The sequence below is a fragment of the Leucoraja erinacea genome, chromosome 1, assembly GCF_028641065.1.
Source record: "Leucoraja erinacea ecotype New England chromosome 1, Leri_hhj_1, whole genome shotgun sequence".
NCBI lineage: Eukaryota > Metazoa > Chordata > Chondrichthyes > Rajiformes > Rajidae > Leucoraja > Leucoraja erinaceus.
In genome coordinates, this window is record NC_073377.1 from 83,988,084 (window position 1) to 84,005,976 (window position 17,893).

The 17,893-nt window shown below is 43.6% G+C and overlaps 1 protein-coding gene across 1 annotated transcript in view; it reads left to right on the forward strand.

The window, feature by feature from the left end:
- Positions 1-17,893, forward strand: part of LOC129698838 (coiled-coil domain-containing protein 149-like) — a 128,029-nt gene that overhangs the window by 67,697 nt on the left and 42,439 nt on the right. The window contains exons 5-6 of the mRNA XM_055638158.1: positions 7,008-7,124; positions 10,194-10,366. Of these exons, the coding sequence (XP_055494133.1) occupies positions 7,008-7,124; positions 10,194-10,366 (290 nt within the window). The remainder of the gene's footprint in view (positions 1-7,007; positions 7,125-10,193; positions 10,367-17,893) is intronic.

Here is a 17,893-nt window from a genome sequence, read left to right on the forward strand (position 1 = left end):
TTCAAACAAATGGGGCCATGCTACATAAAGATAAAGCTGAGGATCCAAATGTGAAGTGAGCTCGGTCCCTCAGATCAGCATGACTGAATTCCATCCCAAACGAAGAACAGGGTTTCGTAGTTGAGTGGAAAGGCAGATGCCTTGACATCTGACCTCCAGTATATTCCTGACTCCCTTGCTGCTTTGCATTGGTGTGGAAATCATTAATACTGGCACAAGAAGAGGAGCTTGGGTGCAGTTCGCTCCGAAATGCTAGCAATAGTTAAGTAAGTTTCAACTGTTTACCTTGTGCCAATTGGTGCCAACTGCCCCTACACACGATTAATGCTGAAGGGCACATTGGAAGGAAACATTTGTCACTATTAAAAAATCTATTCACCTAAGAAAGGAAGTTCAGCAATAAGCATTTCCTGTCATTAAAATTGTTAATTGGAGGGGCTGGCTGGAATAGCATGGTTGAATTGAAGACAGGTATTGAGAGAGAACATCATCTTTCTTTCTCTTTTACCAGCCTCTGTTACATGAGAAATTACTCCAGTTTTCTATTATTAATGCAAAGAAACCCATGACCTAGAACACATGTCCTTGGTAAAGAAAATCATTTATTTCCAAGTGCCACCTGCATGAAAGGCAAAGACAGTGATGCAGTAGTGGGAAATGATGTGGTTATTATTAACACGGGTGGGATGGGTATGCGGTTGGTGGGATCATGATGCATGACATATAGAGGATAGTTTTGTTAATCATTTTCAGTTTGGGCTTTTTCTGAAGACGATGTAAACATGATTTGCATTCAAATTCTCATTAGACGAAGAGTCGTGTTGTGTTCCTCTTTTTAGTTAAGTTTATAGATACAGCGCTGAAAAGGGCCCTTTGGCCCACCAAGTCTGTGCCGACCAGCAATCCCTGCTCACTAACCCTGTCCTACACACACTAGGGACAATTTAGAATTATACCAAGCCAATTAGCCCTCAAACGTCTTTGGAGTGTGGGAGGAAACCGAAGATCACAACCGCAGGTCTCGGGGCGAATGTACAGACAAACACCCACAGTCGGGATCGAACCCGGTCTCTTGCTCTGTAAGGCAGCAACTCTGCCACTGCGCTATCTTGCTGCCCAATATACTCTTATAGTTCTCATATCTGTGTTATGTTGCTCAGAACATGGTACACTTATCATCCAGGAAATGTTAACTGGAAAGTATTCAAAAATGTCTCTAGACTTGTCCAAGCAACTGCAGTGCAGATTGACTAATGAAGATGACTTGCTTGCTGATGCATCAGGCTGTTAAATGGGTCACATTTTAATGGGCAGCATTCAATAGTGGAATACCCCAACATATCATCAACGATGCTATTTGCCCAACAGCTGTTCCTAAAGGACAGTCCAGAAATGAGCAGGTTGGGGATTTGCACCATCACAGTATGAAAATAGTTTAGTTTAGAGATTCAGCGTGGAAACATGCCCTTCGGTCCACCGAGTCCAAGCTAATCAATGATCCTTTACACTAGGGACATTTTACAGAAGCCAATTAACCTACAAACCTGAACACTTTGGACAGTGGGAGGAAACCGGTGCACTTGAGTATGGGTGTCGGGGGTTATGTGGAGAAGATAGGAGAATGAGGTTAGCAGGGAGAGATTCATGTTTGAATGGCAGAGTAACTTGATGGGCCGAATGGCCTCATTCTGCTCCTTTAATTTATGAACTTGGAGAAAGCCCACATGGTCACAAGGTACAAACTCCGTACAGACAGCACCCGTAGTCAGGATCGAACCTGTAAGGCAGCAACTCTTGCCACTAAGCCGCTGTGCTGTGCAGCTCCAAGCAAATCTGACAGACAACTGGATGAAATTTTGAATGATTTTGGATACCAGTTCAGTTTCGTATATTGTTAACAAATGCTCCTGGTTAAACCAGTAGTACGTGCATTGTCATGTGGACACATTTGTTATGGTCATGCACTGTTGGGAAGTTAGCCAGAAATGGCTCATTCTGGTTAAGGTCATTATCATATAACCAGAGCTGCCAACTCTCACGCGTTGAAAGTGAGACTCGTGCATTTCGCCCAATTCTCACACTCTCACGCTGATCACAGAATTTCTCACGCTCTGTCGTGAGAAATTCTGTGATCAACGAGAATTTCAAAACTAATATCAACTGCTTGTGTGCGCGTCTGTTGACAAGACAGCAGCATTCTTATTCTCTGTTATTCTCACTTGACCGAATCGTCACACACCTCCAAAGCATGTCCCCATGCAAATTTACATTGAAAGACACGGACCAGGGCAGTGATGAGTGTCTCCCAGCGCAGCAAGTGAGGCCATGTCCTGCTCCCGGCAGCAGTCGGAATTTAAGGATTTGTGGGGTCTGCAGCCCCCCTAAGAATTAAGGGGCTGCAGCCCCCCCCACTTTTTTGGCTAAACATGTTTCAATATCTCCGGCTTTGGACGAGGCGCTGCTGTGCTCTGAGCAACCGGGTCGTGGGAGTTGGAGAGCTGGGGCGGAGGTAGGGATTGAAGCAGAAGCAGCGGCAGGAGCAGATGGGGACAGGGCTGGCGAGTGTTTGTGGGGCTGGTCAGTCGCTCGCTGCAGCTCCGGCCATGGAGCAGCCTCAGTCCAAGTGTCCCAGGCCATCGGAGGCGTCAGAATCGTTGCGCCGCGGCCGTGAGAGTCTCTGCGCCAAATTCGCCCTGGTGACCAGCGTTGACCAGGCTCCAGCTCTGTGCATCCTGGAGGACAACCAATGGCTGTTGGAAGTAGGTACCAAGCACTGGGTAGAAGCAGTGAAAATTAGTGGCCCTCAAATGGGGGTGGTTGGAGAAAGCATCCTGCTTGCCTGCTAGATTTTCACTTACTGTAACTGCAGGAAAAATTCCCGATGTTGCGGGAGTTCAGAACCAGGGGTTACAGTTTAAGAATAAGGGGTATGCCATTTAGGACTGAGATGAGGACAAACTTTCTTCACCCAGAGAGTTGTGAATCTGTGGAATTCTCTGCCAGAAGGCAGTGGAGGCCAATTCACTGGATGTTTTCAAGAGAGAGTTACATTTAGCTTTTGGGGCTTGTGAAATCTAGGGATATGGGGAAAAAACAGGAAAGAGGTACTGATTTTAGATGAACAGCCATGTCATATTGAATGGCAGTACTGGCTCGAAGGGCCGAACGGCCTATTCCTGCACCTATTTTCTATGTTTCTATGCAAGAGTATATGGCAATAAAACTCGACCACTTGATTTTGAAGCATTCATGCATGGTGGATGTATAATGTACTCATAGATGATACAGTGTAAACAAGCCCTTTGTCCCAACTTGCCCACACCCGCCAACATGTCCCAGCTACGCCACCTGCTTTTGGTCCATATCCCTCCAAACCTGTCCTATCCATGTATCAGTCTAACTGTTTCTTAAATGTTGCGATAGTCTCTGCCTCAACTACCTCTTCTGGCAGCTTGTTCCATACACCCACCATCCTTTGAGTGGAAAAAGTTACCTCTTAAAAAGTTACCTCTTAAAAATACTTCAAACAAAAAACATTGAAATCATACTTCTACAATGCACTAAAACATGATTTTAATACATCAAATTTCAAAACGTCCCTACCCAAATTTCAATACGTGTGGGAGGGGGCCACACCCTTCCCCCACTCGGTCGCTCCACTCCCTCACCGGGTACCCACAAGGCCAGTGATCAGTGATCGCTCACTTGGATTTCAATCACTTCAATGTAAAAGTCTAGATCCCAATGCTCAGCGCTTCATGTTTCGGAGTTGGCTAATGTTATTGATTTGTAATTAGCCTGATTTGTAATTAGTTGACAAAACATTAATTTATTAATCTGGAATATCCAGGGGGATGGGATAAGTGTAATATTAAAATGACATGCAAGGTGTCTGGCTGTCTGTCACAACATACCCATTATTTAATTCAGTGAAATAATGGGAAGGTGGCACTATTGTCATTTGCCACTGAACTATTATGTTTGTTTACCTCACTGACTATTTCTAACCCCCCCCCCTCCCAAATTCCTTTGACAGATTGAATAGAAATGTCCCCAATCTCGTTGTTTTATTAATTGAACACATAGATGAACATCCTCAAGGAGTGTAATCAGATAAAAACTGATTTAGATGCGATGTTTAAGAGCTTGTTCAAAGAAAGGACATATTTTAAAGGAGTGACAGAGGTTCTTGCAGGGGAATGTGTGAGGAGGTTATTATTTGTCTTTAGTTTTAGCTTGAACCAGGACATCTGAAGATTCAAAGTTTAATATAGTGATTGTGCTGATACTGACTCCAACCAACCACGTAATGAATATCATCCATTCTGGAGGTTTTATTTTTCTGATGCCATTTAAACTTCACTTGGATTTCAATCACTTCAATGTAAATGTAATTGGGAATTGGAACACAAATTTGTCCTCGGTAAACATTAACTGTAAAATAATAACGTATGCATGTTGGTAGGTGCAATCAAAACAAAGATCTTTTTATCTGTGTTATGTTATGAATGCCACAGAAAATATGATGGACTCTCAAGATCACATTAAATAGAATATTATTGCTTAAATATATAGTTATTGGACTTTGCATTTTGGAAAAGTCCCAGCTGAGAGGAAGACTTATGCAGTTGAGTGAGTATAATTTTATGGATGAGAAATTGTGTTCAGCCAATTGATGACTTACTCGACAAAGTAACTAGTAAGTTAGACAACAAGGAAGCCAATGGATGTAGCAAATTTTGTTATACAAAATTAGGTCCGTGAAGTGCCCCATAAAAGATTATCGCATTAGATAAGCACCTGTGGACTTGAACGTAATAGGTTAAGTCCAGGGGTTCAGATATGAGGCTTTATGTGTGAGCCAGATATATTGTCAGTGCAGAGGGCTAGGAGCAAGGCCAAGTGTGCATCCAGAGTCAAGGTCTGGAACAGTACTGGGTGTGCAGTCAAAGCTGGGACAATGGTAGTGTTCAGCACTGGGAACTTAAGCAGGTAAGCAGCTATGATCAGGGTAGAATAGGGGGGCAGGTGTAAAGCTGGACTCTGGGTCAGGAATGAGAGAAGGTATGCAACTGGAGTCAGGATCAGTAGTACCAGGTGTGCAGTGAGACCCAGGTTGGTCAACATGGGCCAAGTGCTTGATTATAATCTGATTTCCATACATGAATACACTAAGATCATTCATGTGCTGCACCTGTTGATCTACTGGCACTACTGTGGAATGGCTCTACTGTGGAATGTAATTAGGAATGTAATTTAGCCTAACCTTATTCATAGCTAATCCAATTTAAAGCATAAATGCTGCATTCAAGTGTAAGTTAAAAGACTCGCTACAGTATGCACTAGATTCACAATTTCAAGCTGAAAAATGCAAAAATTCTGTACCAATGGGAGGGGGATAATACTTGAGAGTGGTGATGTCGTCAAATGCCAATTACATTGAGCAGCCATTGGGTCTGAGCAGAAGCATGTTTTCTAAGAAGCTGATCATTTTTATGATCTGCTGACTTCATGGTCCGTGCTTCCGGAATATTGCCCTTCATGAGGTCAAGAAGCTGAGCTGAGCCTGGATGCATAATATTTTCTGTGATCTCAACCTCTCCCCTCTCTAATGTAGGCCTCAGATCTTCCTTAGCATACCTTTGCTGTTTCGGTTGTGGCGAACAAGTGAAAGCAATTATTGTTGACGATGTCTGTATCTATGGCCTCAACATCTTCACTGTCTGAGTAACCCGCTAAGTAATTAAGACAATGACTATGGTTACTAAACCTAGATTCAGTCAGCCTTTTTTCAGTCTTTAGACTTTAGAGATACAGCGTGGAAACAGGCCCTTCGGCCCATTGAGTCAATGCCAAACATAATTCGCCCCATACACTAGACTATCTTAAATTTCAGAAAACCAATTAACCTACAATCCTGCACATCTTTGGAATGTGGGAGGAAACCAGAGCACCTAGAAAAAAACTCACGCGGTCACAGGGAGAACGTACAAACCTGTCATCGGGATTAAACCCAGGTCTCTGGCGCTTTAAGACAGCGGCCCTACCACTGCTTCACTGCGCCACCTCTGGGTGCAGGGTAGTCATCAGATCTGCCGATGACCATCCATCTCCATGATGCTGCTCTATTTTTCCTTTTTTCACTGATGCGATTCCTGAACCTTGGGATGACTGCAGGATTTCCAAATCATTGTAACACCTGAGCAAAGTAACTTCATTTAAATATTGTCATGAAATGCCTAATTTCATGGATCAAGTTGTATCATGGCTGAAGTGAAAATGGGTGGACTTGCATTGGGTTTGATTTAGCAATTTTATTCACTTAACCCCATATCTTTCCTGCTTATCGGAGAGTGGAGCTGATTAAAATTACCCACTCTCCATTATGCGGCATAGTTTATATTCCACTGTACTCCATATAAATTGTATGTAGTAAAGAAGAAAATTGGATTCTATGCTATCATGCTTGAAGTATTCAAGAGCGAGTTAGATTTAGCTCTTAAGGCTGATGGAATCAAGGGATATGGGGAGAAAGCAGGAACGGGATACTGATTTTGGATGATCAGCCATGATCATATTGAATGGTGATGCTGGCTTGAAGGGGTAAATGACCTACTTCTGCACCTATTGTCTATGTTTCTATGCTAACGTACTGGGAAAGTATTGACAAAATGCTAAATCTCAAAATCAGTTTTTTAAGAATATTAGTTTAGACAGTTTGTAAATCAATGTGCAGTTGAAGGACTATTGATCTGTCCAAGTATTGATATCAAAGGTCATAAAATGGCCAGCAAACATCTTTCTGAAAACCTGTGTTGCTCAGACTAATATACTCATTGTTTGACAGTGAAGACCATTAGCTTGTTTTAAATGAACAATTGACTGAAATGCAGACTACATGCTCCAAAACATTGCAAAGAGCTACGCATTGAATATTGAGTTGCACCCATTCACTGATTTTTAAGCAGAGTTTGTGATGATGATTATGTATTTTCTCTTTCCTTGAGCTCCTAAGAATGACGATTGCAAAACAACGATTAGGTGATGAAGATGTTGGCTCTCGCCATTTCCCTGCACATGAACGTGAGGATCTTGTTCAGCAGTTGGAAAAAACACAGCAACAGGTAATTATTATAATAATTATTCCTGAAGAAATACCTTCTCCTGACCAATCGAAAGGGATTGTAGAATAAATTAAAAGGAATGTGGAGAATATGAAGAAAGTTGACACGATGGGTCGGAGCATTGCTTGCAATGAAGGTTGGGGAGAGGGGAGCAACACAGTTGGGAAGTGGGTGGGGCAGATGGCATGTTGAGGCCCAAGGTGAGAAAATTACCACATAAGATTACAGGGACTGGGAAGGAAAAAGAAACAGGGAGCAAGCATTTACAGAGAAAATGGACAAAAACATCAGAGTGGGCACCATAAAAAGTTTATTTGGGAAGAATGCTGCTTTTGCTAAAATTAAAAAATGTTGAATGTGATTCAGGATTCAAGATTCAAGAGAGTTTATTGTCATGTGTTCCAGATAGGACAATGAAATTCTTGCTTTGCTTCAGCACAACAGAATATAGAAGACATGAATGCAGAACAGACCAGTGTGTCCATATACCGCTATATAAATATATACACACTTGAAAAAATAAAACAGATAAAATGCAAATAAACAGATAATGGGCTATTAATGTCCAGAGTTTTGTTTATGTTGAGTTTAATAACCTGATGGCTGTGGGGAAGAAGCTGTTTCTGAACCTGGACATTGCAGTCTTCAGGCTCCTGTACCTTCTACCTGAAGGTAGCGGGGAGATTAGTGTGTGGCCAGGATGGTGTGGGTCCTTGATGATGCTGCCAGCTTTTTTCAGGCAGCGACTACGATAGACCGTAAATCTCCGAGTTCGAATCAGGGCAAACTCGGGAGAGCTCTTGGAATGAAATCGTACCGTGGGACAGGGCTTTTAGGAATGATGATAAAGTACACACACCAAAACACTATACCTCCAGCAGCGGAAGTCCGCAGGAACTGGAGGACAGAGATGTGTGGTGCGTCCGCCACCGTTCCCGTTGGAAACCATCACTAATGCATCCCTAATGTTTTCAACGATGATGAATGATGAACAAGTGTGACACAATAGACAGATAGAGTGGTTAAGAATGTATATGGCACACTGGCCTTCATTGTTCAGGATATTGGGTATAAGAGTCAGAATGTAGTATAGGATTTATAGGACTTTGTTTAGGCCACATTTGGAATTTTGCATGCAGTTCCAGCTGCCTCATTACAGGAAGGAAGCATAAAGGGAAGACAAAAACACTCCAGCATTTTAATGTAAATTATCACTTAATACAACACAGGAGGCCATTCATCCCATCATGTCCATGCTGGCTCCCAGCAAAGCAATCCCATCAGTCCCTTGCCCTCTCTTTTAGTTTGTTGTAATCCTGCAATTTATTCCATCACACATGCCCATTCCCTTTGATAGATGAAAGCCTAACATAATGGCCAATAACAATGCACCTGGCAATAACCCATATTGTCACAGGAAGTCTATCTCTACTCAGATGGTACTTGAAATTAGGATCAAACCTGGATCCCAGGAACAGGGAGTCAGCACTGCTGTATTAAAATATATATAGGTCTTGTCCTGCCCCTCCTACCTTCCTATTTTCTCCTGCCTCACCACAATCAATGTGAAGAGGAATCCCGACATGAAACCATGTTCTTCATGAGGTGCTGTCTGACCGGCTGCTTTATCACAGCACATTGATATATATATACACATATATATATATATCAATGTGCTGCGGTAACGCAGCCGGCGAGTGATAGGTGGATACAGGTGTGGTGAATTTCGATTGGCAGATGGTTAGACGTAGGCCAGAGATGGAAAGCCAAAAGATGTGAGATAAGCATAGATGAGTTGCAAGTTATGAAGCCCGAGGAAAGAATATAGGTGGAGGAAGAAGGGGATAAATGGGTGAGTCCAAGTGGGGCACAGGGAAGGGGGGGGAGGAAGGAAGGAAAGTAAAGGAAAAGAAAGGTTATTTGTAGGTTTGTTATCTAAAATTGGTGAAATCAATGTTTATACCATTCACACTGCTAAATACTGTGCCACAGTCTCACCCCCATGACTGAGCCACCCACATCCTTGAGCTGTTCTTTAAAAAGACCAGGATCCCAATAAAGTTTCCCAGTTGCACAACGGTATGACAACATGCAAACATATACAAACTCAGTGGCCTACAATGGCATTTGATTGGAAGATATTGTGAAATAAAGACATGAAATTATTAAGTTCAATTTTTAAAATGAATGCATTTATTACATAACGTCTGCAATCTATATTACTAAAAGTCTGATCTTGACCGCTTTTGGCCCACTGGGCTGCGATTTCCGATAGAACCACCTACGCCCGTCATTTTTGGCCACCTTGCTCAGAGCCGCCTTCCGGGACCAGAGGAGTTTTCCCATCTATGAAAAATCAGAGAGATATTAATGTTTTTAAAAAATTCCCCATTCTCTCTGCTGCACCCGCTGGCGGGAGGGGGGAGGGACTATAAAACCCGGAAGTGTAGTCCCTCACTCAGTCTCTGCCAGACCCAGAAAGCGAGAGGGTCACGGCTCTCTGAGCTGCGAATAACACTGAACGCACGTCTACTCTACAGTAAGTCCCCTCGATGCGGCTGTAAAGTGGCTACTGCACAATTGTTTGCCTCGCCTTTTTTTAAAGTTTGTGTTCGCAAAATGAATTTTGAATTTTTGGTTGCAGCCCAATTGTTTGCCTCGCCTTTTAAAAAAGTTTGTGTTCACAAAATGAATATTGGTTGTCGGGCGGCTGCAGCCACATTGTTTGCCTTGGCTTGGCTTTTAAAATCGTTGCAACAGTTGGCTGCCAGCCCAAGAATCCATTCAGCCCACAATGTCTATACTAACCTTCTGGAAACCAGTACCTTCGGCCCGCAACACCCATACTAGCGCAACAGAAAGCCCCCCCCCCCACGGGCGAGCAATATTGGAATTGGTGGAGAGGTGGAATATTGCGTTGGTGACCAGCCCTCCCCTGTGTTGCTGGGACCCAACGGGTCCCACTTAATCTAGTTTAAAATAGATTTAACAAAACTTTTTGCTGTGGTTTGGGTAATTGGTTTAATATCAAATATCCCAAAATTCACGAGTAATTTTATTTTGTTGCAGATTGAACAGTTGGATCATGATTATCAAGCAGCAGTGGATGAACTTCAGGATGTTACGGTTGAACGCTCTTTTTACCAGGAGAAATCCGGCCGTTTAAATCAAGAGATTAACCATATTCTTGGAGGACATGAAAACCGAATAATTGATGTTGATGCATTGTGCATGGAGAACAGGTGACCCTGAGTCATTTTCTTTCGTCTCCTACTTTTGGCAGCTTTAGCAAATGAATAGTTCTTTGTACCATATCAATCGTCATTGTCAGAGAAGAGAAATATATAATTTATTATAAATGCCTGAGGTGACTAGTATTTTCCCTATACATGACTTCCTGACATTGCTTCGTCCCCTGAGATTTTGACTGATATTAGCACACAGTTGCACAACGTCCACTCACTGTGGACACTTTATTTATTTGTTCATATTTCACCTGTTAGATTGAACTCAGTGGGCTGGGTGTAAAACTTGAATATGTAAATTACCTTGGGGAAGTTTAATCATGTCATAGAGTGATACAAAACGGAAACCGGCCCTTTGGCCCAACTTCTACTCAGACCAAGGTGGTCCATCTAAGCTCGCCCATTTGTCTGCATTTCACCCATATCCCGCTAAACCTTTCCAATCCATGTATCTGTCAAAATGTCTCATAAATGTTGTTATTGTTACTGCCTCAACTCCTTCCTCAGCTTGTTCCATTTACCCATCCCGCTCTGTGTGGAATAATTTACCCCTCAACATAGAAACATAGGAAACAGGTGCAGGAGTAGGCCATTCGGCCCTTCCAGCCTGCACCGCCATTCAATATGATAATGGCTGATCATCCAACTCAGTATCCTGTACCTGCCTTCTCTCCATACCCCTGACCCTTTTAGCCACAAGGGCCACATCTAAGTCCCTCTTAAATATAGCCAATGAACTGGCCTCAACTACCTTCTGTGTGATTTCTTTGTACCATATCAATATTTCTTTGTACCATACCATATTTCTTTGTGATTTTTTTATGATACTGCCTGTAAGGGAAATTCATTTTGTTGTCCCAAATTGGGACAATGACAATAAATTTGAATACAATACAATACTGTGGCAGTCACCATTAAATCTTTTCCCTCTCACCTTAAGCCTATGCCCTCTCATTCTCGATTCTCCTACCCTGTGATAAAGATTGCACATTCAACCTATCTATTCCTCTCCCAAATTTATACACCTCTATAAAATCACTTCTCAACCTTCTGCACTCCAACTTAAGGTTGGTTGAGAAGGTTCAACTGTTGGGTATAAATGCAGGAGTAGCAAATTGATTCAACAGTGGCTGAATGGGAGAAGCCAGAGGGTAATGGTGGATGGCTGTTTATCGGGTTGGAGGCAGGTGACTAGTGGGGTGCCTCAGGGATCGGTGTTGGGTCCTTTGTTGTTTGTCATGTACATCAATGATCTGGATGAAGGTGTGGTAAATTAGATTAGTAATTATGCAGATGATACCAAGATAGGGGGTGTTGTGGATAATGAAGAGGATTTCCAAAGTCTACAGAGTGATTTAGGCCATTTGGAAGAATGGGCTGAAAGATGGCAGATGGAGTTTAATGCTGATAAATGTGAGGTGCTACACCTTAGCAGGACAAATCAAAATAGGACATACATGGTAAATGGTAGGGAATTGAAGAATACAGTTGAACAGAGGGATCTGGGAATAACCGTGCATAGTTCCTTGAAGATGGAATCTCATATAGATAGGGTGGTAAAGAAAGCTTTTGGTATGCTAGCCTTTATAAATCAGAGCATTGAGTATAGAAGCTGGGATGTAATGTTAAAACTGTACAAGGCATTGGTGAGACCAAATCTGGAGTATGGTGTACAAATTTGGTCGCCCAATTATAGGAAGGATGTCACCAAAATAGAGTACAGAGGAGATTTACTAGAATGTTGCCTGGGTTTCAACAACTAAGTTACAGAGAAAGGTTGAATAAGTTAGGTCTTTATTCTCTGGAGTGCAGAAGGTTAAGGGGGGACGTGATAGAGGTCTTTAAAATGATGAGAGGGATAGACAGAGTTGATGTGGATCAGCTTTTCCCTTTGAGAATAGGGAAGATTCAAACAAGAGGACATGACTTCAGAATTAAGGGACAGAAGTTTAGGGGTAACATGAGGGGGAACTTCTTTACTCAGAGAGTGGTAGCGGTGTGGAATGAGCTTCCAGTGGAAGTGGTGGAGGCAGGTTCGTTGGTATCATTTAAAAATAAATTGGATAGGCATATGGATGAAAATGGAATGGAGGGTTATGGTATGAGTGCAGGCAGGTGGGACTAAGGGAAAAAAGTTGTTCGGCACGGACTTGCAGGGCCGAGATGGCCTGTTTCCGTGCTGTATTTGTTATATGGTTATATGGTTAATGAATAAAGTCCTAGACTGCCCGTTCTAGCTTTACTGAGAATTAATCCGATTAGCACAGATCATTGATTAATTCTTGTCGCTCAATCAAGCCATCTCCATTTAGAGGCATTTTCAAATATTATCTCCCCAAGACAAAAGTAGCATAGTTTTCTGAAAATTATCAGAACCCATTCTGCGCTGCAATCGTTTCCGTCAATAAGGTATCAAGACAGGACCAGTTACTGTGTAAAATACTCAGTGGGAAACAAAGAAACATTAATTAATTTGGAGTTTAGAGCAAGGGTTCGCAACCTGGGGTAAAGTTTTCATACCCAGGGGGTAAATTTGTTGATTCTGGATTTGTACATCTTTTTTCTCATTGACAGACTGTGTTTGGTTCTGGTATACCAGTATCTGTTCATCATTAGTTGTTCATAAATAAGTGAAATAACATTGTTATGTGCTATTAAAGTTGCCAGCAGTAAACGGGACGAAAAAGGTTGGGAATCCCTGTTTTAGAGATACAGCGCAGAAATAAGCCCTTTGGCCATCAAGTCTGCATCGACCAGCGATCATCCCATACACTAGCACAAACCTCCACACTAGGGACAATTTACAATTTTTACCGAAACCAATTAACCTCCTCAGTCTGAAGAAGGGTTTCGGCCCGAAACGTCACCCATTTCCTTCGCTCCATAGATGCTACTGCACCCACTGAGTTTCTCCAGCATTTTTGTGAACCTCCAAACCTGGATGTCTTTGGAATGTGGGAGGAAACTAGAGCACGAGAAGAAAACCCACACGATCAAAGGGAGAGAATACAAACTCCGCAGAGACGACACCCATAGTCAGGATCGAACCCGGGTCTCTGGCACTGTCAGGCAACAACTCTACCACTGCGCCACCCTGCCATACATTTATGAGAAAGATTATAGTGGGACTAAGGGGAAAAAAATTTGTTCGGCATGGACTTGTAGGGCCGAGATGGCCTGTTTCCGTGCTGTAATTGTTATATGGTTATATGGTTATAGGTGTTCCTCACTCACAAAGTATATTCTTTGTTCCAAATTTTCACATTGAAGATCCTTCTAAATATACTGCAGAAACATTAGACCGACCGTCTAATCTTCAGCTGCGACAGTGCAATGAAACATCTGAAATTTATGTCCAACCACCTAGTGATTTACATTTATCCCTGGTGTTCTGATTTTGGCTCAAAATTCAAGCAAGGTGAACGAGCAAATAAACAAAATGTAAATTCCATCAGGAGCAAATTGCTACCTGCATGTCTCTGACATATTCTGTCAGCAGCAGTTAACAATGAAATTTAAATCTGCATAACTTTAAATAAAGGTAATTTTACGTTTATGTCCCATTAGGCTAAATATTGTACAATTTCAAAATATGGGTGAGGATATAACCCTGCTGGTTCATTATAACCGTAATTACATTTGGATTATCAATGGAAATTTTATTTTGGCAATGGCACCAAAAGAAGTTGTGCCAGTTAATTACCATATTATCATTACTTGATCACAGGCACTTTCTACCAATGTTTATTGACCATTTTAGCACAAATTTATGTTTTAAACTAGACCAAGTGCAGACCTGTTCCCCCAACGCGTGGCTGTGGGGGGGGGGGGGGGGGGGGGGGGAGGAGGGGGGGGGGGGGGCATGCAGCATCACACACTGACTACCCCTCCCGCACTCACGCTAATAGAGGAAAGGAGGGGGGGCAGAGAGAGAGGGGGGGGAGAGAGAGGGGGGAGAGGAGAGAGGGAGTGCTGAGAGGGGGGTGAGATGAGGGGCGGGGGAGAGGTGGGGAGCAGGGAGGGGGTAGGGGTGTGTGGAGGGACGGTGGGGGGAGAGGAGGGGGGGGAGGATGGGGGGGGAAAGGAAGGGGGGAGGAGGGGGGGGGAGGGGGAGGGAGGAGGGAGAGGGGAGGGGGGGAGAGGAGAGGGAGGGAGGGAAGGGAGAGGGAGGGAAGAGGAGAGGGGGGAGGGGAGAGGAGAGGGAGGAGAGGAGGAGAGGGAGGGGGGGAGAGGGAGAGGGGGGGGGGAGGGAGGGAGAGGGAGGGGGGGGAAGAGAGAGAGAGGGAGGGGGGGAGAGAGAGTGCCTTTTTACTTCAAACCAAACCCAAACTGGAAATGACAATAAAGATATACAATATAAACAACCATTTGCAGGCAGTGCTTTTATACCTCTAGCCATATTTTTTATTTTCAAACCAAATTAAAGGTACTCACAGTGCTGTAGACATTTGTCAGTGTCATTCAAAGCTCTGATTGAGGCACACCACTTGCAGAGTCTGATTGAGGCACACCACTTCCTGGTTTTATATTCCCTCCCTCTCCCTCCAGCGGGGGGCAGCAGAGAGAATGGGGAATTTTTTTAAATCATTAATATCTCTGTCATATTTCATCAACGGGAAAAATCCTCGGCACACATGCGGCGGAGGGGGGCTCTGAGCGAGGTGGCCAAAAATGACGGCTGTAGGTGGCGGCGTACTCTCGGAAACCGCAGCACAGATCGCCAAAACCGGTCAAGAACAGAGTTTTAGTAATATAGATGGTTATCTATAATCTCAGATTCTCTTTTTACTGCAGAGATAAATGGAAATGATTGAGTAGTTGGACTTAATCTCCCTTTGTGCACACCCACACAACAAAAGATTAGAGGGTCCAGTGTTTCTGCAACACATCAAAAAGAATTCTTAAAGAGGAATGTGGAATTCAGAATATATTTGAAACTTTCCCCAAGAACCTCATAGTACCAATTACTGAAAGAAGGTGGCAGTCACTGATTGTCAATATATTTCTCTGATGTCCCAGACCTTCTATTTCATGTAAGGCTTTGCATTTACACCTCAAAGGACTAGTGTCCTATTTTTAAACTTAATTTTCAAATCCTGAATTATTTTCTTTCTGCTCAAAAGGTCACATCTCACAATAAAACCCTTTTTGTTTAACTTCCTTTTGACAGGCTCATTCCCACTTGAATACTTCAGCCAGTGAGCGATGTATTGTAAGAGAATAAATGTCATATTTAAATAACAAATGCGTGAATTTCCTGAGATGGGTGCAGTTTACACCCATTTGATTTTAACAGAACTAGTTCTAGCATGAATCAAACAATGCTAGTTTCACCTTGTTTTGATTCAGTTATAACATCACTATGGTAATTGCAGAGCCTGAAGCTCCATTGTGGGTTAAGTGTAGTCCATTCAGCCCCAAAAAGGTAAGGTTTTGGAGTTCTATTGTTTTTTTCCATATTTAGAAGATCTTGCTCAAGTTCCCTTTCTACCCACATCTCTCGCTGTGACATACCTTGCTTGTGGTCCAGGAGATCTGCTTCTTCTTGAAGAATAATCTTGTTCATAGCTTTGTCCGAAATAGATGGACAGTTCAAGTCCATTGGTCTGTCCATGTGGTAAACATTATCCATGGATATGTCTCTGAGTTAAATCTTCCCTATAGATGTGTCTTGGGGTAGATCTTATTCACAGATGTCTACCTCTAATCTATCTATCTATCTATCTATCTATCTATCTATCTATCTATCTATCTATCTATCTATCTATCTATCTATCTATCTATCTATCTTCTATTATTATATAAAACTGTGTGCCTGCCGGCGTCCGTCCGTTCGTCCAGCTGCCGGCTGCCTTTCTTCCTTTGATTCCTTGCTACGCCAAAACCAGACGCAGAATCGCCGAGATCTTTTCCATTTCGGTAGAGATTTCACTTTTCTTTCTAAGTATACACTCCTGATTACATTTTGTCGTGTTTATGTACACATTTTTAATCAAATCCTTCTCCCCCCCCAATATTTAAAAATAAACTGGCTTCTCACCCATAGAAGCAGCCCCGAACGTTCCATCCTGTGATGTCACAATGCCCAATGTTCACATATGTCCAATCGGAATGGATTCATTTACATATGCCTTTGCAGGAGCCCCAGCCCATGGTGAACGTTCCATCGTGTGATGTCACAATGCCCAATGCTCAAAGAAATTGTTGCCATAGAGGGAGTACAGAGAAGGTTCACCAGACTGATTCCTGGGATGTCAGGACTTTCATATGAATGAAGACTGGATAGACTCGGCTTATACTCGCTAGATTTTAGAAGATTAAGGGGGTATCTTATAGAAACTTACAAAATTCTTAAGGGGTTGGACAAGCTAGATGCAGGAAGTTTGTTCCAGATGTTGGGGAAGTCCAGAACAAGGGGTCACAGTTTAAGGATAAGGGGTAAATCTTTTATGACCGAGATGAGAAAAACATTTTTCGCACAGAGAGTGGTGAATCTCTGGAATTCTCTGCCACAGAAGGTAGTTGAGGCCAGTTCATTGGCTATATTTAAGAGGGAGTTAGATGTGGCCCTTGTGGCTAAAGGGATCAGGGGGTATGGAGAGAAGGCAAGTACAGGATACTGAGTTGGATGATCAACCATGATCATATTGAATGGTGGTGCAGGCTCAAAGGGTCGAATGGCCTACTCCTGCACTTAATTTCTATGTTTCTATGTTTCCCTCTCCTCACCCCACTCCCTCTCCCACCCATCCTTCTCTCCCCCACCCCCTTCCCTCTCTACCCCACCCCCTTCCCTTTCTCCACCCGCCCCCTTCCCCTACACCTCTGTCCCTCTTCCACCACTCCCCCTACCCCTCCCTCTCCACTCTTCCACTTCTCTCCCTCACCCCACCCCTCTCCCTCCCACCCCCCCTCTCTCCCTCTCCCCCTCCCTCCACACTCTTCCCCCTCCCTCCACATTCTTCCCCCTCCCTCCCCTACCCCTCCCTCCTCCTCTCCCTCCCCAACCCCCCCCCCCCACCTCTCTCCCCTCCCCATCTCTCTCTCCTCCCCCTCTCCCTCTTCACTCCTCTCCCTCTCCTCCCCCTCCCATCCCTCTCTCTCCCACACCTTTCCCTCTCCCCCACCCATCTACCCCATCTCCCTCCTCCCCTCCCTCTGCCCGTCCCCCACACCTCCCTCCCCCTCCCCATCCCTCTCTCCTCCCCCTCCCCCACCCCTCTCTGCTCTCCCTCCCCTCACCCCTCTCTGCTCTCACTGTCCTCCCCCCACCCCCCGCAAACGCCGTTGGGGAAACAGACCCAACGGGTCTGCACTTGGTCTAGTACATAACTAAAACTCTGATCTTGTGCTATTCCAGTTTATGGGGTTTTTCTATTTGCGCAAAAATGGTATGCGATAACGTTACAATTTTTCACCCGCTCACTGTTCTCCTGTACTGCGAGTGCAACAAGTTTTGTTCCGATCGGTAGTAGATTGTAAAAGATAGCAAGGTTTAAAAATCGTAAAAACCGCACATGCACA